Here is a 21,812-nt window from a genome sequence, read left to right on the forward strand (position 1 = left end):
CAGGTTGTCCCATCACTCAGGCACTCACTGGCTGTTCCAGAAGTTCTTTAGTCGAAAGGCCTTTCATATGTTAAGTGCCAGTGAAGAGCAAGACTCTCGCTGGCCTGCTGCCTGGGAGACAGATGGAAGCTTTTCCTCCTTCCCGGTCCAACGCGCGGTCAGTGTTCCCTACGCACTTGGGAAGTGGGCAGGAGGGCAGGAGCCATGCTCCTTCAGTAATTCCTACAATTGGTAGTCATTCTTGTAAAGGTAGGAACAGAGTGCCAGCTGAGTGCTGGCGATGGCTGGCTGTGTGTAGAGGCCCCGCGGCCGCTGGTGTGCTCGGGCACTGGGCTCTGCCCAGTAGCCGCTGTGTGTGACTTCACTACATGGGGGCCGTTCGCCCCAGTGGCCACGCAGGCCGCTGGCTCTGAGGGGTGTCTGCCGTCCAGGAGTCAGTGTGGACCGGTCAGGGGGGGGTGTCTGTGGGAGTCCCCACAGCCTCAGCCCTGACACTGTGGTGGTGGGGTACGTGGCCCTGTGTCAGTGCAGACCCGTGGCACAGCGCCTCAGTATAGGTCTTGCGTCCTCCATTAGCCATTTCTCCTGGTGTGGCACGTTACCCGCCCCACAGACGTGGACACGTGGCACTGAGCTCTCGGAACCTGCCCACCGCCACACGTTAAGAGGGGATGAATCCTATGTGTCACCCCCTGTGGATTTGTGCAGGGGCCGGTGTGCACGCTCCGTGGACAAGGGTGTTGGCGTGGTGCCTGGTGGGCACCGAGCTTGTGGTGTCAGAAGCCTTGTTTTGGGAACTGAAAACCAGTGTCGTGGGTCTGTTTCTGTCCCAGGTGTCTCCCAAACAGTACCCGGCCAGGAAGGCCACTCTGGAGGTGATGCTCCTGGAAGTGCTTCTCGACCTGGTGGACAGGTACTGGAGTGGCTGCAAGTCCCTGCACAACAACGAGGCGTTCCTAGGTGAGTTGGGAGGGACGGTCAGCTGGTCAGCTCTGCGGCACTGTGTCAACAGGTGTTCGTCCTCCCACTGGGTTCTGGGCCTCGCTCCGGGCTGGACCCGGCCTCCCCCTGTCAGCCGTCAGTGTGGCCGCTGCGCTGTAGGGAGCCTGTCCGTGTCCTCACAGCAGCTGGGGCTCCCTTAGCTGTGGGACACGAGCGACGCCACGCAGGCCTGTGGCTTTTGGCTCCCGCCTGCTGGCTCTGGGGTTTGCGAGATGCCTCGTCACCTGGTTTTGTTGGAAGTGCCATTCACAGGTGTTTGCTTCTCATGGCTCTGTTTTCATGTGAGGATTTGGAGAGATTAAAAAGCTGTTGCTGTTGTGTCCGAATCCTCTGAGATTGTGTGCAGGGCCCGGGATTCGCTGAGATTTTGGTGGAAATGACTGAGGTCCAGGAGGATGGTCCCTCCCCCGAGAGGACTTGGGTTCGTTCTGTGCCCTCTGTGCAGGAGCACATTGGGGACCCTTCTACCCAGAGTTGGGGTGTGAGGCAGGATGCTGCATCCCTGGGTCTACCTTCTCTTTCTCCTGCAGCCTGGGTTGCAGCCGTCAGTGTCCCAGTGGGAGCAGGGGCTTGCCAGCTGTCTCCTTCCTAGCACGCCCTGGGCCCTGCCTACGGCTGTTATCTTAGCCACCACCTGGGTACTACATCTGCTCAGTCTGGCGGCCCCTCAGCTTCTCCTCCTGGGATTGGGAAGCCTCGAGACGCTGGAGCCTGGAGGCCGACCCCATAAACCTACACCCTCTTGTTAGGGTCGCCGTGGGCCTGGCCTGTGGTACAGACTGCTGTCCGCAGTCATGCAGCTGCCAGGTGGGGCACAGAAGGGGGCGGGCAGGCCACGAGGGCAGCATGCCACAGCATCCCAGGCCTCCCCTCCCCAGAGGAGGACCACCTTTCTCTAGAGTAAAACTCCTCGGATGTAGCAAAGCTTGAGCGAACGTCATTTCAGGGGTGCCCACGTCTCTGCTAGTCTCCAGGCCTGTAGTGTTTTTGAGGCATGTAGTGTGTGACGTTCAAAATATATTGAACACATCTTGTTCACACTTCTCTCTTTCCACATAAATGCTATAATAACACTTGATTTTTGCTCGTAGCTCAGGCGAGACGTATTTTGTCATCTGCTCAAGAATTTGCAGCAGCTCAGGACAATTCGACAATTCTGAATGAAGAAATTAGCTCCCTGACTCTCGAAAACAAAGCTTTGCACAATCGCCTGGCTGAGCAGCAGCAGCAATACGGCGTGAAGATGAGTGAGGTGGCGTCGGAGCTCAGCAGCACCCGGAAGGAGATGGTGAGCCACGTCCTGGTGTCGTCTCCCTTTGTTCACGGATGGGGGGAAATGTCTTGACTCTGCACTGACCCCCAGCCACTGTCAGGCTGCAGCTGGAGCTCCTCTCCTGCCCTTCCTCTCTCCTCACCTGGGCGGGCTCTGTCGCTCCCAGACCCCGTGGCCCCAGTGACGTGCAGATGGCAGCATCACTGCTCCTCCCAGCTCTGCCTCTCGTGGGTGGCTGCCCTCTTATGAGAAAGGCTGAGTGGGAGAAACAGAGAGAAGATGAAGCTGGGCTTGAGGTAGAGCTTTTGTGGCCCCTTGTTCTCTGGTCCAGGCTCCCAAGGCTACTGATGAGAGAGGTTCCAGTTAGCTGGGTCATCCTGGGGTTTCTGCTGCTGTCCTGCCTGCACTAGCCAGCCACGGGACCCAAGGTCCTGTTGGACCTGAGGGAATTTCTACCAGCAGGTGGCACCCAAGGGCAGCCAGAGCCAGCACAGCTGGACCTAGCAGCTTAGCCCAAGACTCCTGGCTGAGCAGGGCTGCCCTAGTCCTTTGTAACCTCACTGTAAGACCATCACACGTAAATGTGTACAGTGAAGGAGGAGAAAGATCTCAGATTAACAACGTAACTTTACACCTCAAAGAACTAGAAAAGGAACAAACTAAGCCCAAAGTTGACAGAAGGAAGAAAATAATAAAGAGTAGAGCAGAAATAAAGAGAATAGAAAAATAACAGGAAAAATCACAAAATTGAGTTGGGTTTTTGAAAAAATATATAAAATCAACAAACCCTAAGAAAGAGAGAAGACTCAAGACTCAAAATTAGAAATGAAAGAGGAGATATTACAATGGATGCCTTAGAAATATAAAGAATCATAAGGAACTATTCTGAATGATTATATACGAACATATTGAATACCTAGAAAAAATTAATAAATTCTTGAAAACATACAACCTACCAAGACTGTGTCAAGAAGGAATAAAGCCCGAACAAACCAATAACAAATAAGGAGATTGAGTAGTAATCAAAAAGCTCCCCCGAAAGAAAAGCCCAGGTCCAGATGGCTTCATGGCCGAGTTCTACCAAACATTTAAAGAAAAATTAATACCGATCCCTCGAAAGCTCTTTCAAAAAATAGAAGTAGAGGGAACACTTTCAAACTCATTTTACGAAGCAGCATCTGATACCAAAGCCAGACAGAGACACCCCAAGAAAGAAAACTGCAGGCCAATATCTCTGATGAACGCAGATGTGAAAACCCTCAATAATGTACTGGCAAACCAAATTCAACAGCACATCAGGAAGATTTTATACCATGACAAATGGGGTCTTCCCCTGGAATGCAAAGGTGGTTCAACATATGCAAATTAATACACCACATTAACAGATTGAAAGATAAAAACAATTAATAGATACAGAAAAAGCATTTGACAAAAGTTCAGTATCCATTTGTGATAAAACAAACTCTCAACAAAATGGTATAAAAGAAAATTTCCTCAACACAATAATGGCCGTTTATGAAAAGGCACAGCTAACATCATGATCAGTGGAAGAAAATTGAAGACTTTTTCTCTAAGATCCAGTACACAATAAGGATGCCCGCTCTCAGCACTTCTATTCAACATACTAGTACTGGAACTACTAGCAAGAGCAAGCAGACAAGAAAGAGAAATGAAAGGTCCAAATCGGAAAGGAAGAAGTAAAATTACCTTTATTTGCAGATGACCTGGTCATATATATATAGACAACCCTAAAGATTTCACACAAGAAACAAAACCTGTTAGAACTAATAAATTCAGTGAAGTTGCAGGATACAAAATCAACATAACAAAAATCAGTTGTTTCTTTTCTACCAACAATTTATCTGGAAAGGAAACCCAAGGAAATATTCCTGTTTATGGTAGCATCAAAAATATTAGGAATAAGTTTAACCAAGGAGTTTAAAAATATTAACACTGAAAACTATAAGACATTGATGAAAGAAATTGAAGAAGATGCAGATGAATGGAAGGAAAGCCTGTGTTCGTGAACGGGAAGATTAATGTCAGAATGTCCATACGTCCAAATTTGTAGGGTCAACACAGTCCCTATAAAAATTCCAATGGTAATTTTCACAGAAATAGAAAAAAACAATTTTAAAAACAGTAATTATTTTTCTTGTAATTTGTATTCTTTTTCTAGTTCCATAAAAGACCCCAAAGCAATCTTGGGAAGAACAGCGTTCTGGCATCTCCCCATTCTAGGTTATACTGCAGGCCGTAGTCATCCAGGCAGCATGGTCTTGGCATAGGAACAGACATGTAGATTGTTGAAACAGATCAATGAGCCCAGAAATAAACCTCACTATATCTGGTCAACTAATTTCCCACAAGGACACCAAGAACACACACTGGGGAAAGGATAATCTCTTTAATAAGTTGTGTTGGGAACACTGGACAGCCACATGCAAAAAAAAGAAACTGGACCCTATCTTACAGCATACACAAAAATTAAAATGGATGCAAGACTTAAATGTAAGACTTGAAACCGTAAAATTCCTAGAAGAAAACAGGAAAAAGCTCCTTGACATGGGCTTGGCAGTGATTTTGTTGGATATGACACCAAAATAGCAGACAACAAAGGCAAAAAAACAAAAACAAAAGAAACTAGTGGGACCACATCAAGCTAAAAAGTTGCACAGCAAAAGAAACAATCACCAGACTGAAAAGGCAACCTATGAAATGGGAGAAAATATTTGCAAACCACATATCTGATAAGGGGTTAATATTCAGACTATATTAAAAAACTCATACAGCTCCACAGCAAAAAAAGAAACAGTCTCATTGAAAATGGGCAGAGGATCTGAATAGACATTTCTCCGAAGAGGACACACAGGTGGCCAGCAGGTATTTGAAAAGGTGCTCAGTGTCACTAGTCATCAGGGAGATGCCACCCAAACCACAATGAGATGCTACCTCACATCTGTCAGACTGAGCATCGTCGGTAAATCAAGAAACCTGTTGGCGAGGATGTGGAGAAAAGGGGACGCTTTTCCACTGTTGGTGGCATTGCAGATTGGTGCAGCCGCTGTGGAAAACAGTATGGAGATTCCTTAAGAAATTAAAAGAACTACCGTGTGATGCAGCCATCCTCGTCCTGGGTAGGTACCTGTAGGAAATAAAATCAGTACCATGAAGAGAGATCTGCACCTGAGGTTCTCCAGCATTGTTCACGGTGGCTGAGGTGTGGGAGCAACCTCTGTGCCCACTGGTGGACGGATGGCTGGATCAAGAACGTGTATGCATACAATGGACACTACTCATCCTCAGGAAGAAGGAAACCCTGCTATTTGTGACAACATGGGTGGACCTGGAGGGCGTTGGAGTACGTGAAATTGGTGAGAAGAACTGCATGGTCTCCCTTACATGTGGAATGTGAAATGTCAAGGCCCCACAGGCAGAGCGTAGATGGTGTCAGAGGCAGGAGGTGGGGCCTCAGGGTGGTGCTGGTCAGACGCAGAGCTGTACTGTGCAGGATGAGCAGGTCTAGAGCCAGGGGACAGTGATGACTGTGTGACACAAGTAAATCTAGAAATTGCTAAGAGCAGATTTTAGGTGTGCTCGTCACAAAGCACGGAAACTGAGGAGAACGCATGTTAATTTTACTTGCCTGTAGTAGTGATTTCACTCCATATATCAAATCTGAAATGTACACCTTAAGTATATACAGTTTTTTACTTAAAAAAAGACCATGGTGCATTACCTCACTAATCGCTGCGGTAGGTTTTATTGTGTGGAAACCACTGAGGGAGCCCTCCTTTTAAAAACTCACCAGTGACGGGCTGTCATGGGGGTGAGGGGCAGGGGGCAGGCTGTGGAGATGCAGCCGGCCAGTCGGAGCAGGTAGGCCCGCTGCGGAGCCCCTCGACCTGACGTGCAGCGCCTCGAAAGGCAGATGCTGGGTCCTGCGCGCCAGGAGCCCCGTGCACGTGGCCTGTACGTCGGGCTCAGTCCCGTGCAGTTTTGTGTGGTTGCGTCGGGATGGGGGTCAGGGCTGTGCTCTCCGCAGGCCTCCAGGCCCTCTCGGGTGGCCAGTGGCCTCACGTGACCTCCCGTCAGGAGTGAGTTGTCACTCTGTCGGTTAGGAGCCAGTGAGCACACGAGGGCAGGAGCACCCGCAGCCATCTCAGCATCCACCCGCTGCACCACCCATGCTCAGCCTCCTCCTTTGTGGAAGGGGTTGAAGGTAGCTGCAAGATTGCTAGAAAACACACACGTGTCTACAAGTGCCTGTTCCTTTGTCCTTCCTAAGAGCAGACCTCAGCCAGCTCGTCAGAAGCCTGACAGCATGGACCCCACACCGAAAGGTTTGCACTGATCAGTGTTCACGGCGCTTTATCTGCTCGTAGCAAACCTGTGATGAAAAAGAGACAAAGCAAGCAGACCACCATGCACATACTTCTGGAAAGAGTGACACGTCCTCAAGAAGAGCCCCAGGCAGGTCCCTCAGGAGGTGGTCATGGGAGGTGACAGCTCCATGTACCTCACTGTCCGAGACCTTCCAGTGGGACGGTATGTGGAGGTGGAGACAGTGACACTGACGAGCCTGACCCGGGTCGGCCGAGGCAAGCATGTGTGTGTGTGTGTGTGTGTGTGTGTCTTAGTTTTTATCAAAAAAGTTTAAAAAGTCAAAAAAAAATTAAATAGGAAACTTACAAAATAAAGATATAGAGAAAGAAAATAGTTTTTACAGCTATACAGTGTGTTTTTGTTTTAAGCTGTGTTTTTACAAGAGTTGAAATGTAAAAGCTTATAAACTAAAAAAGTTACTGTAAGCTAAGGTTAATTTATCATTGAAGAAAGAAAAAAAATTTACAATAAACTGAGTGTAGCCTCAGCATGTAGTGTTCATGTCTGCAATCATGCACAGTCACGTCCCAGGCTGTCACTTCCACTCCCCACTGACTCACCTGGCGCCACGCCAGTCCTGCAGGCTCCATTCTTGGTGAGTGTCCTGTCCAGGTGTGCCGTCTTTACCTTCTACACCGTGTGCTCGCTGTGCCCTGGCTCTGGTTAGCTGCCCACATACCATGTGTTCCAACCTTCTGTGGTCCTTGGTGCCCTCACACGCTTCCAGGCTTGTGGCCCAGGAGCAGGAGGCTGCAGCACGCAGCCCAGGGGTGCAGTGGGCGGTGCTGTCCAGGTGTGTGTTGACTGTACTGCTCTTACCATTGTGATTCAGCAGTTCTGACTGGAAACAGGAAGCTGGTGTCTTCAAAGGTTTTCCTTTTACGTTCTGTGTGCCTTCTACCGAATTGGACTTGTCTGCTTCACGTGTACTGTTCTGTGTCCTTAGGATGACTTGAGGCAGCATTTAGACAGATCTTTGGAGGAGAACAGTAGCTTAAAGTCTCTTCTGTTCAGCATGAAAGAAGTAAGAAGTGCAGACACTTCAGCTACGTTAAATGTGCAAATCACTGGTGAGTTGCCAGTTCCTGTGGTACCACCGCTCGGTTCAAACGCCCCTATGGAGGTGTCATCTCCGATCATTCACAGGATTCAGGAACCGCAGATTCCATAAAGCGGGCTGCTGTGCGAGTCGGGGCGGGCCGCACTGCTCAATTCCCTGCCGCCTCAGCCGCTGGGCGTGTTGTGGTGCGTGCGGGTGGCCACCCTCTGCTCAGCCTGGACTGTCCCGCGCAGGCGCAGTGCTCCTTCTCCTTGGTCCCTGGCCTTCCAGAATCGGATCGTTTTCATTTCCCTCTCTTCACTTTCTTTGATTCTTTGCCATTTTTACAAAAGTGCTCTCGGTATTTCCCATTCAGATACCGGGCTCTCGAATGAGGAGGTGTCGGCATCTGTTTTCCATGGTGTGAAGTGGGTTCTCTTGAAGGTGCTGATTTCACCGAGGACGGACAGGTTGAGCACGTTTTCCCATCCGTACCTCTCAGGCGTCCCAGAACTTCTACTTAAAGGGCCACGTGGTCCATACTTCCGGTTCAGGGCCTTCTGGCCTCTGTGCCAAGTACTCCCCTTGGCCTTTGTCGCGTGAACGCAGCCACCCATAGTCACTCTGGACTGTCTTTGCCCATCGTGTTTATTGGGCCATTGTACTGAGTGTAAAGAGTGATTTGCAGTCCTTTTATTTAAAGTTTTATTTAAAAACTTCCCCTTTTCACCTTCTGTTTCTTTCCGATGTCATTGTCTTGTTCACTTGCTCTTGGGTTCCTTCTAGTTGAGCCTTCATTTCTTGCGAAGCTTCCTTTCGCTGCTCATTTCTTGCCTGACTGCAGCCACGTCCTTTCTCACACTCTCCGATTCTAACGTAGGTGCTTCCTTCACTTCTCGTATCATTTCCTTTCTGTCTTTGGTTCATTTTAAAACGGGCAGTTATGGTTTCAGTCTGTTCCGGGCATGGCTTTCATTGTCTGAAGGGACACTGTTGTGCTCATATAGTAACTTGTGTGGGGTTTGGCCTCGACTTCCCCGTAGTTCATTGTCATGAATTCCTAGAAGGAGCAGGTCAGGCAGCTTTTCTAACTTTGCAGATACATATGGCAGCCTCCACTGGGGGCTTCCAGGCCCTGTTCCCTCCCCCACTTCTCTCTGGTGTCCTGTCCTGCTCAACCTGGACCCCTCACCAGCTGTTTGCAGGGACCGGGCAGGCCAGCCTCGAGGGGTCATGGTGGCTCCAGCTCCTTGAGACTGCACGGGACCTGGCTTTACCTTATTAGGGGAGACTGACTCTCCCTCACGCCCGCCCTGGGTCCCTAGCTGGCCTGCTGGGATTTCCCATGAAAATGGGGCACGAGGGTGCTCCTACCTGCAGGGCTGTGGCTGTCTTAGCTTTGGGGTCGTGAGGCTACCTGATCGCCAGGGGCTCTCACGTTGCCTGTGGGGTTCTGGTCTTGGTCTCCAGTTACTCTTGGTGTTGACTAGTGTGGGGCTTCTTCCCAGGGGGCACAGGTCCTGAGGGGTGTTTTCTTGTCTGAGCACGTGGCTGTGGCACTCCTGTGTCATTGTCACCCCACTGCCCCGCTCCCTGCCTTCCTGCGCAGGCTTTGCCATCGCCTCTGGTGTGCTGTGGTCCTGCAGGGCCGTGTCTGCATGTGGATTTATGGGTAGCCTGGTTTTGGATTGGGGAGCCAATAAATAGTATCTTTCTTCTCCCCTCGAGAAGGAAACCCAGAGAGAAGCAGGAGTCATGTAGATGGATGCAAACACATGCTCGGCCATGAGACCAGAGGGCACACCAGAGACTTGGGGCCACTGTGGGCTTCCGTCGCTTCTCCCCAAAGCTGCAGGCCCTCCCCTTGGGCAGAGGTCACTGCACTGTGGAAAGGACGCTTGAGGGTTGCCTTGCCAGCAGGCAGGCCACCTGTCACCACTCTGCCTTCCCCGTAGGGGTGCAGTTCCTTAGGGTTCCTGGGGGCAGATCCCCACAGCTTCACCCTGAGGAGGGAGCTGGAGCGGGGCCTTCTTTGTTCACCCCCCTCTAAGTTGCTTACAGAAGCTCACCTTTCCCAAGCTGCATGCTTTCTCTTGTATCCCCAGTCCAGTTTAACCTCTAGAATTGTTTTAGTTTTCCAAATGCATAAATGAATTGCACTAAATGGCGCTACCGACTTTCCCTTTCAGGGCTTCAGACAGGCGTGCAGAGGCTGTCGGGTGAGGTCATGGCGTTACAGCAGCACCAGGAGCACTGTGACGAGATCCGGGAGCTCACACGCATGCTGCAGGAGAGCCACAGGTACGCAGAGGGTGCCGGGGTCTGGGGCCAGGCGTTGGAATGCTGACTTTCCTTCCTGCCGCAGCGGCCTGTGAGGTGTGACCAGGGCCGTGAGGGGAGGGGCACGTGAGGGACGCTGGTCAGTGACGCGAGCCTATGTCCCGAGGGCCCTGGGCCTTGGCTTGTGCTGTCCCCTCAGCATGGTCGTGTCTGTTCACTGAGCAACACGGAGATGCCACCTTTAGTCCCTGGGGGGCTCTGGTGGAGGTGAGAAGGGAACTGGGGGTGTGGGTGTTGTCAAGGCAGGACCTCAGGTTTTCTTTAGAGAATTGTGTCCTGGAAACTGGGTGGAGGCTGTACAGACAGGAAGTTGCCTCGGGGGGAGGCGGGCTGCTGACTGAGGCAAGGACGGCTTTATCTGGGCTTTGTTGGGGTGCGGCTGTGTGAGCCCCAGTGCCTGCGGCCAGCACCCACACCCTGCCCTTTCCTCCACTGTCCTCGCTTGTCCTCTCTCTCTCCTTGGCTGAGGCCACCACATCTCCCCGGATTTGGGTGCACTCTGGTCATAGGTGGAGCCAGGCTGTGACCTTTCAGGGTTGAAGGCCACAGACCCTGTGGGCCCATTACGGGCACAAGTCACAGGGCAGGGGCTCCTGAGGACGGGCCTGACCGAGGTGGGCAGAGGCAGGGAGGTGACGCAGCCACGAGTACAGGGATTGGCCGGCGAGGTGAGATCACTGCCTGGACCTGACGGGGCCGCCTGGCGGGTCACTAGGAGCTGGCCCTGTGGGTTGGTGTGGATGGGGCGGTGTCCACCTTGCCAGGGGCTGTGTCAGGTCCAAGCAGACGGGCTGCTGCCCGCAGGGGCTGGTCCTGGGACCTCAGGGGAAAGCGGCCCTGCTTTCGCCCAGTTCTCGTGATACCACAGATGCGTTTGAGTCATTGCTAACGGGTCATTGCTCACCAGCAGGGCAATTTGGAGATGATCGAATCAGTAGGATACAGCAGCACCTTCTCTGCAAAAAGCCTTCTAAACTTAAAAGTGGTCGAGAATATTCAAAAATCAGGACTTTCAGTTGTTACTGTTACAATGTCAGAATCATTAAGAGTCCTTTATACTTGACCAGGAATTGGAAATACTTCAGTCTTGGGTCTTTTCTAGAATCAGGCCATTGCTCTGCCAGCCGTGGACACGGTGGTCCTCTCAGTGACCCTGTGTGGCTGGAGCATGGAGAGAGCCATGGGTTCACTGTTGAGTCCATTCATCCTTTCCCCGGGTGCCGAGGGGGCCTGCAGGGCAGCGTGATGGCCAAGGGGCCAACAAACCCACCCACCTGGTCTGGGGGTACGGGGGGGGGCTGAGGGGCAGTGGCTGGGGGAGCTCGAGGGGTGTGCTAGGGACAGGACAACCTGCAGTCTGGCCGGCCGTGGGTCAGGAGGGAGGGTGCTGCTGGTGGGCACAACTGCAGGTCAGCAAATGGGATTTCCGGCCCTGTGTCCCCACAGCTCCCTGGTCAGCACCAACGAGCACCTGCTGCAGGAGCTGGGCCGGGCGCGGGCGCTGCACGGGGCTGAGGTGCAGCAGCTGCACTGGAGCTACCAGGCGCTCAAGAGGACCCTGGGCCTGTCCCCGCATGGCAGCGCCCACCCACCCTGCGCCCCCTGAGCCCCCCACGTGGCGGCCTGTGTGCTCGCTATTCAGGGCCCGCAGCTCCGTCTTCCGAAACAGCCCGAGAAGACCAGGAGTACGCAGGCCCTTCCCGGGTTTCCAGACAAAACAGAAATCCTTAAGTTTCATCAGGCATCTTGAGATCAAGAAAATGCTGCATTTTGCTGCCCCATGTGAAAAAGAGCGTGTGTGATGATGGAAGAAAAGTTTTTTGTGAACAATTAGTCCTTATTTAATAAACGAATACATTGTTCTAAAAAGTGGCTCTTCACAAATTATAACTGAGTTTCTCACTGAATTGTATAAAACGAGATATGCACCCTGGTTGGTGAGCAGAAACGAGTTAAGTTCTAGGACTTCATAAAATAACATTCATAGTTGTGGGAATCGTTAAAAAACTGTTGTTTTTTGATATTAACATCCCACAGCAAAAAGAGCTCTCTCTTTTGTTCACAGTGTGTTTCTGAAAATGGTGTCATAACGGGGCATAAAATTAGAGTGTAGTTTGGAAACGTCCATCTTCTGTAACACTTGCCGTTTTCAGCAAAACAAAGGAATTTTTTAGAACCCTGTTCAATTGAGGAAGAAGCTGCTGTGTGGCTGTCAGCGTTGTGTCCCGAGGAAGGTCGGAGGGGCACCGGCTGTCCCCTGAGAGGAGACTCGGCCTCGTGTCTTTGCCAGTTACCTTCTGGTCACGGCGGTGGCCGATAGCACCAGGTTTTGTAATTGAGCTGGGAAATGTGTCACGCCAAATGTAGTTTCTCTGTGTGGGCTGGGGTTTCTGTCATCACCAGATCATTTCTAATTTATTTCAAAGATTTGAGTATTAATGCATTTTCAGCTGGTAGAAAACGATCGCCATGCTGTCACTTTATGCTCCTCTTTTTAGGATTTCACTGAGTTTCTTGGATCTGAAACTATATTTTTCATCAGATTTGGGCAAGTTTTGGTCACCATTTCTTCAGATTTCTTGTTTGACCCAATACCTACCTACGTATCTATCTGTGTCTCCCGCTCCTCCCGGACTCCAGCTTCACTTACGTTAGACCACTGGATATTGTCCCCACAGGTCACTAAACTCAGGTCTTTGTTCTCAGGGATTAGGTTGGGATCTGGTCTGTTGCCCTGTTCCCAAGTTTACGGATCTTCTGCCTAACCTGCTGCGGTGGAGCCTGTACCGTGAATTCTTAATTTCAGGAATTACATATATTTTAGCTTTGAAATTCCGTCTGGTTCTTTGTTCACTAATGTTTATCCCCCAGTCTGTCCAAGTTTCAGTCCTCAGCCAGGTTCTTGGTAGCTTTACTATAGGCAACTTCTGCTTCTCCGCAAAGTGCTCATACCAACTAACAGCCCAGGAGCGAAATGGGATGGTTTCTGTTGGCCTGTGTGTTCAGCTCGACTGTTGAAAGTTTTAGTATCTTCATTCTAGAGGGTGTGTCATGTTCCTCCTGTAGTTGTAATTTGCTTCCCCCTGGTTATCTCACATGTTTATTGGCCACCTGGAGTTTGTCTTTGTAAAGTGCCTTTTTCAGGTGTTTTCCCCCCGTTTTCCTGTTGGATAATCTGTCTCCTGTTTAGCTGTAGAAGTTACTTAGAGTAGTACTGCGTGGATTACATTTGCAAATAGCTTTTTCTTGTCTTTTCACTTTTTAATGGTGTCTTGAAGGGAAATTTTAAACTTTCATATAGTCCAGTTTATCAGTCTTTTTCATTATGCTTCAAGAATTTTTGATCCAAATTTTTAAAAATATTTGTGGTCATGAAGATACTGTGTTATCTTCTAAAAGATTTTATAGTTTTGTCTATTTTGAAGACAAAAATATTCTCCATGGAACTGATTTTTGTGCATGTTGTGAGTTTAAGGATCCAATTTCACACGTGAGTCCAATCAGCCACCATCATCGCTGACAAAACTCCATGGTCACCAGTGGTGTGTGGCTGGGCCTCTGCTCTCCCCACGGGCTGCCCTGTCCATCTCTGCACGGCAAGGCCTTCCGTGGCACGTGCAGTCTGTCTTGGCTGTTTTGATGCTTTGCAGTTCACAGATTTTAGAATTAGCAGGTTAAGTTGGGCGTCCATTTGAGATTTCGCTGCTCTGTTTGGGAAGAATGGACATGTAGGTCATGGTGGGCCTTGCGAACCATGAAGACGGAGTGAGACCTCTGTCCCCTCGTTAGAGCTTCTCTAATGCACATCATTCCAGTTTTACCATGTTCTCCGTCCAGGTCATGTGCATCTTTTGTTACATTTAGTCCTAGGTTTTTCTTGTTTTGTGATGACATTCTAAAAGGTATATATTTTAAATTTGTTGGGATTTTATTTTCTAATTATTTGTTGCTGTTACATATGGAAATCCAGTTGAGTTTTGTATATTATTAATTCTATGTCTTGTGAAGCTCTTAGTAATTTTAATAATTTATCCATAGTTATTTTAGCCTTTCTAAAACACAGTCATGTTTCCTGTGAGTAACAAGTTCTTGTTTTCTTTCCAATTCCTTTACTATGCGTTACTTTATTTTCTTTTTGTTTTGTTTTGCTGTTTGCTTTTTCATGCTGGCTGGTACTTCTGGTGCAATATGGATTAGAAGTGGTAATAGAATTCTAAATAGTAAATAAAAGGCGAAGTGTGAGCCACTAAATTTGTGATCGGTTTTTTTGTAGATGGCCTTTCTCAGGTTAAAGAAGTTCCTTCTGTTGTTAATTTGCTAAGAATTGTACATCATGAATGGATGAATTTTATCAGACACTTTTCACAACTATTGAGATGTACATGTGTATGATTTTTCTCCTGCGTCGTCGGCTTGGTTAATTACCATAAGTTGCTAATGTAAAAAAGCACCTTACCTTTTTGGGACAAGAACAACTTAGTAATGATGGGTTTTCCTTCACAGACAAATTGTTGTATTTGGTTTGTTAATATTTTGTTTAGGATTTTGTATTCTAGGTACAGCACTTAATGTCTAACTTTGGGCGATTATTTAAGTTCTCTGTCCTTGAGTTCTTCATTTATAAAAGGGGCTATACCGTGTTTTCCCGAAAAAAGCCCCAGTTAAGATCGTCAGCCAGACGGACGCATTTAGTGTTAACGACGATGTTCCAGAAGACGACGACATGACTGTATTTGAATAAATGTAGATTGTTGTACATGAAAAAACAAGACCTCCCCTGAAAATACACCCTAATGTGTCTTTTGGAGCAAAACTTAATGTAAGTCCCGGTCTTATTTTCAGGGACACACGGTAGTGGTGCCTGCCTTGTAGGTTGTTGTGAATAATGCTGTAGGGCACTGACACCTAGGAAGCACCATGTGCACTGTTTGCGTGGTGGGCCCCTCGGATAGCTTCCCTTCCCTTGGTGACCTTGCCAGCTGTGTCACAAGATCAGGAAGCCTATTTCTCTTCTGTTGGAAGAGATCCCTGCTGACCCCAGTTGGACTCTCTGTGAGTGAGAAATAGATTTTGTTGTGTCCAGCCACTGAGATTTCAGGGGTTTTCCACTGTAGTTGGTAGTTCCTTACCCTAAATCATAGGACTGTGTGGGCTTCCATTTCTTCTTGAGTTAGTTTTCCTGAGTTATGCATCGCTAGGAATTTGTTCAGGTGCCTAATTTTCAATTTTTTTTTTTTTTGGCCTAACAACTCAGTCTTTTAGTGCCATTTTAATAATAGCTTCAGCATTTGAAGTTGTGTCCCTGAGGCAGATGGAGGGCTTGTGCCCTCCTTCAAGCAAGACCTGGCCGTTCAGGGGAAGGGATGCACGTAAGAGACGACCTCCAGCTGCTCGTGGCCTCAGGCTCTGCCTCAGCTGTCATCCGCGGGCCCAAGTCAGTGACCGAGGCGGTGGGCCTCTGGGGCCTGGCCCTCCTGCCACGGGGTTACCTCTGACAAGCCATCTCCAGAGACCCTGTGGGGCTGGCAAGACTGTGAGGTCTGCCTTGTGGTCTGGAGGCTTCCCTGCTCCTGCGTCCTCCCCGGTTCACTGCTACCTGCGTAGCACCTGCTCTGCCCACCTCACTGACCTCGTCGTCTTCCTCGTGCTCCTCGTCCGCTCCCCCAGAAGCTCGTGAGCTGGGTCAGTCCTTCCAGAGAACCCGCCTTGGTCTTCAAGTCCTTCTCTTCATTTTCAGTTTCCGCTTTCACCTTTCTGTTTTTAGCCATGCTGAAATTAATGATACATTTGGCTTAAAAATACTATTTTATCAATTTTCTTGTTCTGTGTTTCCTTCTCTTGCTTTATCAGCTAATATTATTGACATATTTTAGTTTAAACCTGTCATCTCATTTTTTGCTGTTTTTCTGTGATGTTTTTTTCCTCTCTACTGTTGCTGTTTTTAGACTTTTTATCATTTAGCATTTCGTCTATGCTAGTTTGGAAGCTACGTCCTCCTTTCTGCTATATTATCATGTTCGTGTTTGTTCATCAGCCCTTCTGCCCCCTCGGACATGGTGCACCGGCCATACACTCTAAGTGCCTGCAACCCTTCTGTTTTCCCGTGGGGGTTTTCACACTCCGCCCAAGTATTTGTAGTCACTGGTGGGAGTTACTTACTATTCATGCTTTGCTCCACTTTCCTTCCTCCCACGTCCGACGTTCCATCTGTGATCACTTTCCTCCTGCATTTAGAGTTTCTACTGATGTCTCCTGGTGGGAGTTCTCTGGTATTGTTTAAAATGCCTTCATCTTCTCCCCGTTTTTGAAAACTTTCACGGGCTGGGCTGGGCTGTCAGGCTGGCAGTTACCTGATGATGTCGTCCCTGCCTTTTGGGGGCTGCTGTGCTTGTTTGTAACGTGGTGTGGCTGCACCGGACGAGACCAGGCCTCGGACACAGCAGAGGGCCGGCCCACTGGCTCTGGGTGAGGTCGGGTCAGGGGCCGCCTATTTGAGGAAGCGAAGGCTGTCTCGCTCGGGTGAAGTGACATGAGCGTCTCTCGGGTTGTTAGTGCCTGTGTGTGACTGCTGGTTCAGACACTGAGGATAACGGAGGGCCACAGTTAACACCTTTATTGTCACTTTACCATTTGACACAATGTTAACAGCAGTGGACAAAGGAGGCGCAATGTGCAGACAGACATGAGCTGTTTCGCTGAAGGTCCCAGGCCAGGCCTTGACAGCGACCCCAGTGGTGACAGCGCTCCTCACAGTCTGCGGGGCAGACGCAGGCCCCCCCCAGTCCACAAGCGTTCCCGTGAGTGCGGTTTAGACTGTGAGTCAGGACACCCATGACATGGACATGACTAGCCCCCCCCGATAGCTCGTTACTCCCTCACAGAACAGAACAGAACAGTGTAAAATATGTCGCATGTTTATGTAAATCTGTTTCCGTTTCCTGAAATCAGTTAGTGCAAAACTAGGACCCCTTTCAAGTTTCTTTCAGTTGTGCGTTTCCTTTGTTGTTTGGCTTGGTTTGGTTTTTCAAGAGTCTAAAGGGAGAGAGGGTTAACTGAAGCATCTCCAAGCATGGGTGAGCACACCCGACTCACCCAGGGCCCCCCCCGCCCCAGCCACGCTGTCCATGCGCCCACAAAGGCCACCAGGTTTCACAAAGTGTTCAGTAGTAAGTCAGTGGCAGGAAGCTATTCAGGGTCAGTGTTTTAAGGATATTCTAGCCTATTGATAATCTCACAGTACAGCTGAAGTGTCAGCCTGTGCTGTATTGAACAGGTGACAAGGTGTCCTCGTGTGGCGTGTGCTGTAGGATGGGGTGTGGGAGCCAGCTTGTATATAAATAAATGCCCAGACTGGGTCTTCAAGGGCTCCCTAGTGAAGGGCCAGAGGGTGGCTATTTTAGGTTTCATGGGCCATGGCATCTGTCAACCCCTCCCCACTGCCAGTGTCACTGCAGAAGCAGCCACAGTGCCTCAGACACAGGTGTGGCCTCTGCCATTAAATCTATTCACAGAGACAGGCGGCTGTACTGGCCCAGGGTGCAGACTGTGAGCCTCTGCCTGTGGCTGTGGTTCTTTCACTCCGTGTGGGGGGTATGGGGGTGGGAATGGCCAGTGGCCTGCCTGAGCTCAGCCCTGGGGTGCAGGTGAGCAGGACAGACAGGGTGATGCCAGGGAAGTGCCCCTCGGGCAGGCTTCTGCCCAGCAGAGGAGCACCTGCTAAAATTCTCATGTCTCAAAACTAGGCCCAAGGGTATTAACAGTGTAAAAATACTCCAGTACAAATCTATAGTATTTTGAACTTCCACAGTTTGAACTGCAGTTTTGGTAAAGCTGACTCTGTTACCGACCGTTCCCTGATTGCTCATCCTATGGCGTTAATAGAAATAAACAGTGTTCTGGTACGACGAGAGCGCTCAGACGTGCTCCTTCTACTGTTCTCTCCTGATATTTAGACACCGTCACCACTGTCCTTAGCTCGCTCCCCGTCACCTGGGTGTCCTCCCCTCAGGACGTGTCCCGTCACCTGGGTATCCTCCCCTCAGGACGTGTCCCGTCACCTGGGTGTCCTCCCCTCAGCTCGTGTCCCGTCACCTGGGTGTCCTCCCCTCAGGACGTGTCCCGTCACCTGGGTGTCCTCCCCTCAGGACGTGTCCCATTACCTGGGTGTCCTCCCCTCAGCTTGTGTCCCGTCACCTGGGTGTCCTCCCCTCAGCTCGTGCCCCGTCACCTGGGTGTCCTCCCCTCAGGACGTGTCCCATCACCTGGGTGTCCTCCCTCAGGACGTGTCTTGTCACCTGGCTGTCCTTCCTCAGCTCGAGCCCTGTCACCTGGGTGTCCTCCCCTCAGGACGTGTCCCATTACCTGGGTGTCCTCCCCTCAGCTTGTGTCCCGTCACCTGGGTGTCCTCCCCTCAGCTCGTGCCCCGTCACCTGGGTGTCCTCCCCTCAGGACGTGTCCCATCACCTGGGTGTCCTCCCTCAGGACGTGTCTTGTCACCTGGCTGTCCTTCCTCAGCTCGAGCCCTGTCACCTGGGTGTCCTCCCCTCAGGACGTGTCCCATTACCTGGGTGTCCTCCCCTCAGCTTGTGTCCCGTCACCTGGGTGTCCTCCCCTCAGCTTGTGTCCCGTCACCTGGGTGTCCTCCCCTCAGCTCGTGCCCCGTCACCTGGGTGTCCTCCCCTCAGGACGTGTCCCGTCACCTGGGTGTCCTCCCCTCAGGACGGCCCTGTCACCGGTGCCTGCTTTGCATCCTCTAGTCACAGGTGACATGCAGTGTGTGACCATGGTCAGGAGCAGCTGACTGGAATGCATAAGCACGTGCACACAAACACACCCTGCGAGCCTTACAACAGCCGGAACCTGATGGCTGCTCGTGCGTGTTTCATGCGGTGAGCTTGGAGTCCACACATGTGTCATGTGTTCAAAGCCTGCACACCGACGCGGTGAAGAATGACAGATGGTGTTAGAGGGACAGAATGGTGACCAGTTTGTCTCATGACTCAGTGTCCGCCTCCTCCTGCTTGCCTGCTTGGGAGGGTGGGTTTGCAGTGCCACACTGACTGGAGGAGGCTGTGTCCTGGCGTGTATGTGGCTGACGAAGCCTGCGGACGGGCAGGGGATGCAGGAGACCCCAGTGGCACCTCGGTGCTGCAGGCCAGGCCCCTGGGCTGGTATGTGGGGTTCTCCCTGGAGGAGCCTATGTGCTGGGCTGGGACCGCGGGGCCACCAGGGGGAGCAGCTGTGTGCACTTGACCCTCATTGGTGACACGCAAAGGGAAGCGCTGCCGTAAGGGTCAGCGGAGTGACCGGTCCTATCTTGTCAAGCAGGTCACCTGCACCGGCCTGTGGGATGGTGCTGGTGCTCCACAGGCCGGGACCGCCTCGCGGGCAGACGGGGGCTCCAGTGCAGGGTGGGCTCTGCGGCCAGGACCCCAAGGACGGGCTCTCACGTTGTCTCTTTTGCTGAGACCCCACTTTCCCAGTGAGTTCCTGACAGTCGGACCTTCCAGGTGGAGGCCATTCTTGCCTGAAGACAACACTCTCGGACAGAGGACCAGGTCCCGGTGTCGGGCACCTGCTCGTGTCCTGGGGGCGAGACAGCGCTGAGAAGGGCCAGCATCCAGGGTGCCCGAGTGACATGCGTTCCTCTACGGGCTGTGGCGTGGGGACCCTGTGCTGTCCTCTGTGGCATGCACGCTGTGGTGACCGAGGTCCTGGATTCCAGTGTGTGTGACGGTGGGGACTGGGCTGTTCACGGGCAGGAGACCACGTCCCCGGTGGTGTCTCCAGACCCTGGGGAGGAGCTCTGCTCTATGACCACTGATGAAAACGTCGCCGGCCGTGGAACATGGGCTGTGGTTTGTCAAGAAACACGTGGCATGTTCGGTTGTCTTCAGACATGCTTCCCACAGGTTTCACACAAGGTCCAGCCTGGGGCAGAGGAGGAGCACAGGGCGAGGGCTGGCCTCCTGCCTGCCTTTCCCGAGACCTCCGTCCTCAGTTTCCCTGCCCGGCCAGGCACTTAGGATCCCCACGTTAGAAACTTGCGAGGCAGTAGTGAGACTGTGGCCTAAAAGCGACCCTCGAAGCCTGCACTCTGTGATTTCCTCCGTCCCGGTGCCACACGCTGGGCGCTCCCAGTGCCTCAGAACAAAGCTGCCTGCAGAGGACATCACCACCCGCAAGTGGAGGCCTGCAGGGGGGTGGCAAGGGGCCTGGGGGAGACAGTTGCTTCAGAGGGGCCACGTCATCTGGGAGCGCTGGCCCTGAGCCTGTCTGGCGGGGCTCGGAGGCGCGTGTGTGCGCCATGGCAGTGCTGGTCCCTGTTTAGCTGCATGTCTAGGAAGGGGGTGCAGAGCGCACAGTGGGGTGGCCGGGCTCCAGTCAGCATTTCCCCGAGGCTGCCGTGGGCTTCTGCCAGGACCAGCTCCAGGACACGTGGTCCAGCTGGTCACACAGCAGGTTGTGGATCCGTTTATGTGCTGCCACCAAGCGCCATCCGACCTGGCTTTGTGCGGTTTCCTCGCTCAGCGGTTGGGACAGCCCAGGAGGCTTGATCCCGGGGGCCTTGTGCTGTGAGTGAAAAGGGGCAGCCTCGTCCACCCTCAGCCTCGACCCTGGAGCCCAGAGCGGGCACGGGCAGAAGACACCTGTCACGTGCCTGCCCGTGCAGGAGCCTCAGAGCCAGCAGGGGCTTGTGACCTGGAGACGCAGGGCCGGCAGGAAGAGAGGCACAGAAGCAGCGTGTCCGGAACCTTTCCAGATCCGTTCTGAGGATAAAGAAACAATTATGGTTTCTTCTCATTTCTCATTTAAAAACCGAAATGATCTGTCGTCCTTCCTTTCAAACTTCTAACTTCACACATCAAATCACTTTCCTTGGGTCGTCTCCGAGGGGCGTTCTTCCCTGGCTCACCTTCCTTTGCACAGCAGCCTTCACTTACATGAGCGCACTTAGCACAGACCTGGTCCATGGGCGAGCGTGTGCGTGTGCGTGTGCACGAGTGTGGGTAGGCACGTGAGTGCGTGAGCGAGTGCATGTGTGTCAGCGTGAGTGTCACGTGCGAGCGTGCACCGTGGCCCACACCTGCGCGAGGCTGTCCCGTTCCGGATTCTCCCGTTTCACTGCTGCTGGTGTGTTAGTGCACGCTGCCCTGTGGCTCCTGGGGGAGTCTGCCAGCCAGGAGGTCCCCTCTGACAGGGTCCCCCTTTGCCTGCAAACCAGGTGGCTGTGTGGCCTGGTCCCAGAAGACTCTGGAAATGGCCAATTGTTGACTTACCAACACGGGACGAGGCAGGTGTGTTAGAGGAAGGTCTGAGTTCAGGGGCCCACCTGGGGTTGGAGAGGAGCACGCCGGGGTCCCAGGCAGGAGGCAGGCTTGAGTGTCACCCTCAGCCACCTGCCCGGGCATCTGAGTTCTGCCCCAGTGAGTCCAGGAATGTAACGAAGTGTGAGGCGATGTGGGCCCGTGACGGAGGACGGCTACTTGCCCCCCTGCACCTTCTGGTCGTAGGTGCCCGCATGCTTGTACCCTGGCACGTAGCCTGACTCGTCTACGAGGTCCACGCGCCCGGCCTTGCCTTTGCCTCTGCCCGACGGGTCGAAGCGTTCCTTGTGGGAGCCTGTGAACTTGGTCGTGTCCGTGAGCCGCGACACCGTGGGGGACGAGATGGCTTTCTGCAGGAGGAGCAGGGAGCGGGTTAGCCGCATGGGGAGGGGAGGTCCCTGCATGAGGGGCACTGAGGGGGGCGGCTCTGGGCTGGGGGGTGGCC

General features: G+C 51.9%; 2 protein-coding genes and 1 long non-coding RNA gene across 5 annotated transcripts in view; 1 reads left to right on the forward strand and 2 right to left on the reverse strand.

Moving 5' to 3' along the window:
- CEP72 (centrosomal protein 72) overlaps window positions 1-11,786 on the forward strand; it is a 27,326-nt gene extending 15,540 nt beyond the window's left edge. Inside the window, exons 8-12 of the mRNA XM_033109894.1 lie at window positions 834-960; window positions 2,094-2,290; window positions 7,608-7,731; window positions 9,890-10,001; window positions 11,487-11,786. Coding sequence (XP_032965785.1) covers window positions 834-960; window positions 2,094-2,290; window positions 7,608-7,731; window positions 9,890-10,001; window positions 11,487-11,646 — 720 coding nt within the window. The 3' untranslated portion in view covers window positions 11,647-11,786. The remainder of the gene's footprint in view (window positions 1-833; window positions 961-2,093; window positions 2,291-7,607; window positions 7,732-9,889; window positions 10,002-11,486) is intronic.
- Window positions 5,038-16,851, reverse strand: LOC117024529 (uncharacterized). 3 transcript variants are annotated; one of them, XR_004423479.1, is made up of 3 exons: window positions 16,200-16,851; window positions 15,670-15,809; window positions 5,038-5,420 (listed from the first exon to the last, which is right to left on the reverse strand). It is a non-coding gene; the product is annotated as an uncharacterized LOC117024529 (long non-coding RNA). The 3 variants fall into 3 exon arrangements; XR_004423478.1 differs by lacking the exon at window positions 5,038-5,420 and adding an exon at window positions 7,841-8,760; XR_004423480.1 differs by lacking the exon at window positions 5,038-5,420 and adding an exon at window positions 10,092-11,201.
- A 4,171-nt stretch (window positions 16,852-21,022) lies between these two features.
- Window positions 21,023-21,812, reverse strand: part of TPPP (tubulin polymerization promoting protein) — a 30,003-nt gene continuing 29,213 nt past the window's right edge. The window contains exon 4 of the mRNA XM_033109896.1: window positions 21,023-21,717. Coding sequence (XP_032965787.1) covers window positions 21,523-21,717 — 195 coding nt within the window. The 3' untranslated portion in view covers window positions 21,023-21,522. The remainder of the gene's footprint in view (window positions 21,718-21,812) is intronic.

Source organism: Rhinolophus ferrumequinum, chromosome 7 (assembly GCF_004115265.2).
Source record: "Rhinolophus ferrumequinum isolate MPI-CBG mRhiFer1 chromosome 7, mRhiFer1_v1.p, whole genome shotgun sequence".
NCBI lineage: Eukaryota > Metazoa > Chordata > Mammalia > Chiroptera > Rhinolophidae > Rhinolophus > Rhinolophus ferrumequinum.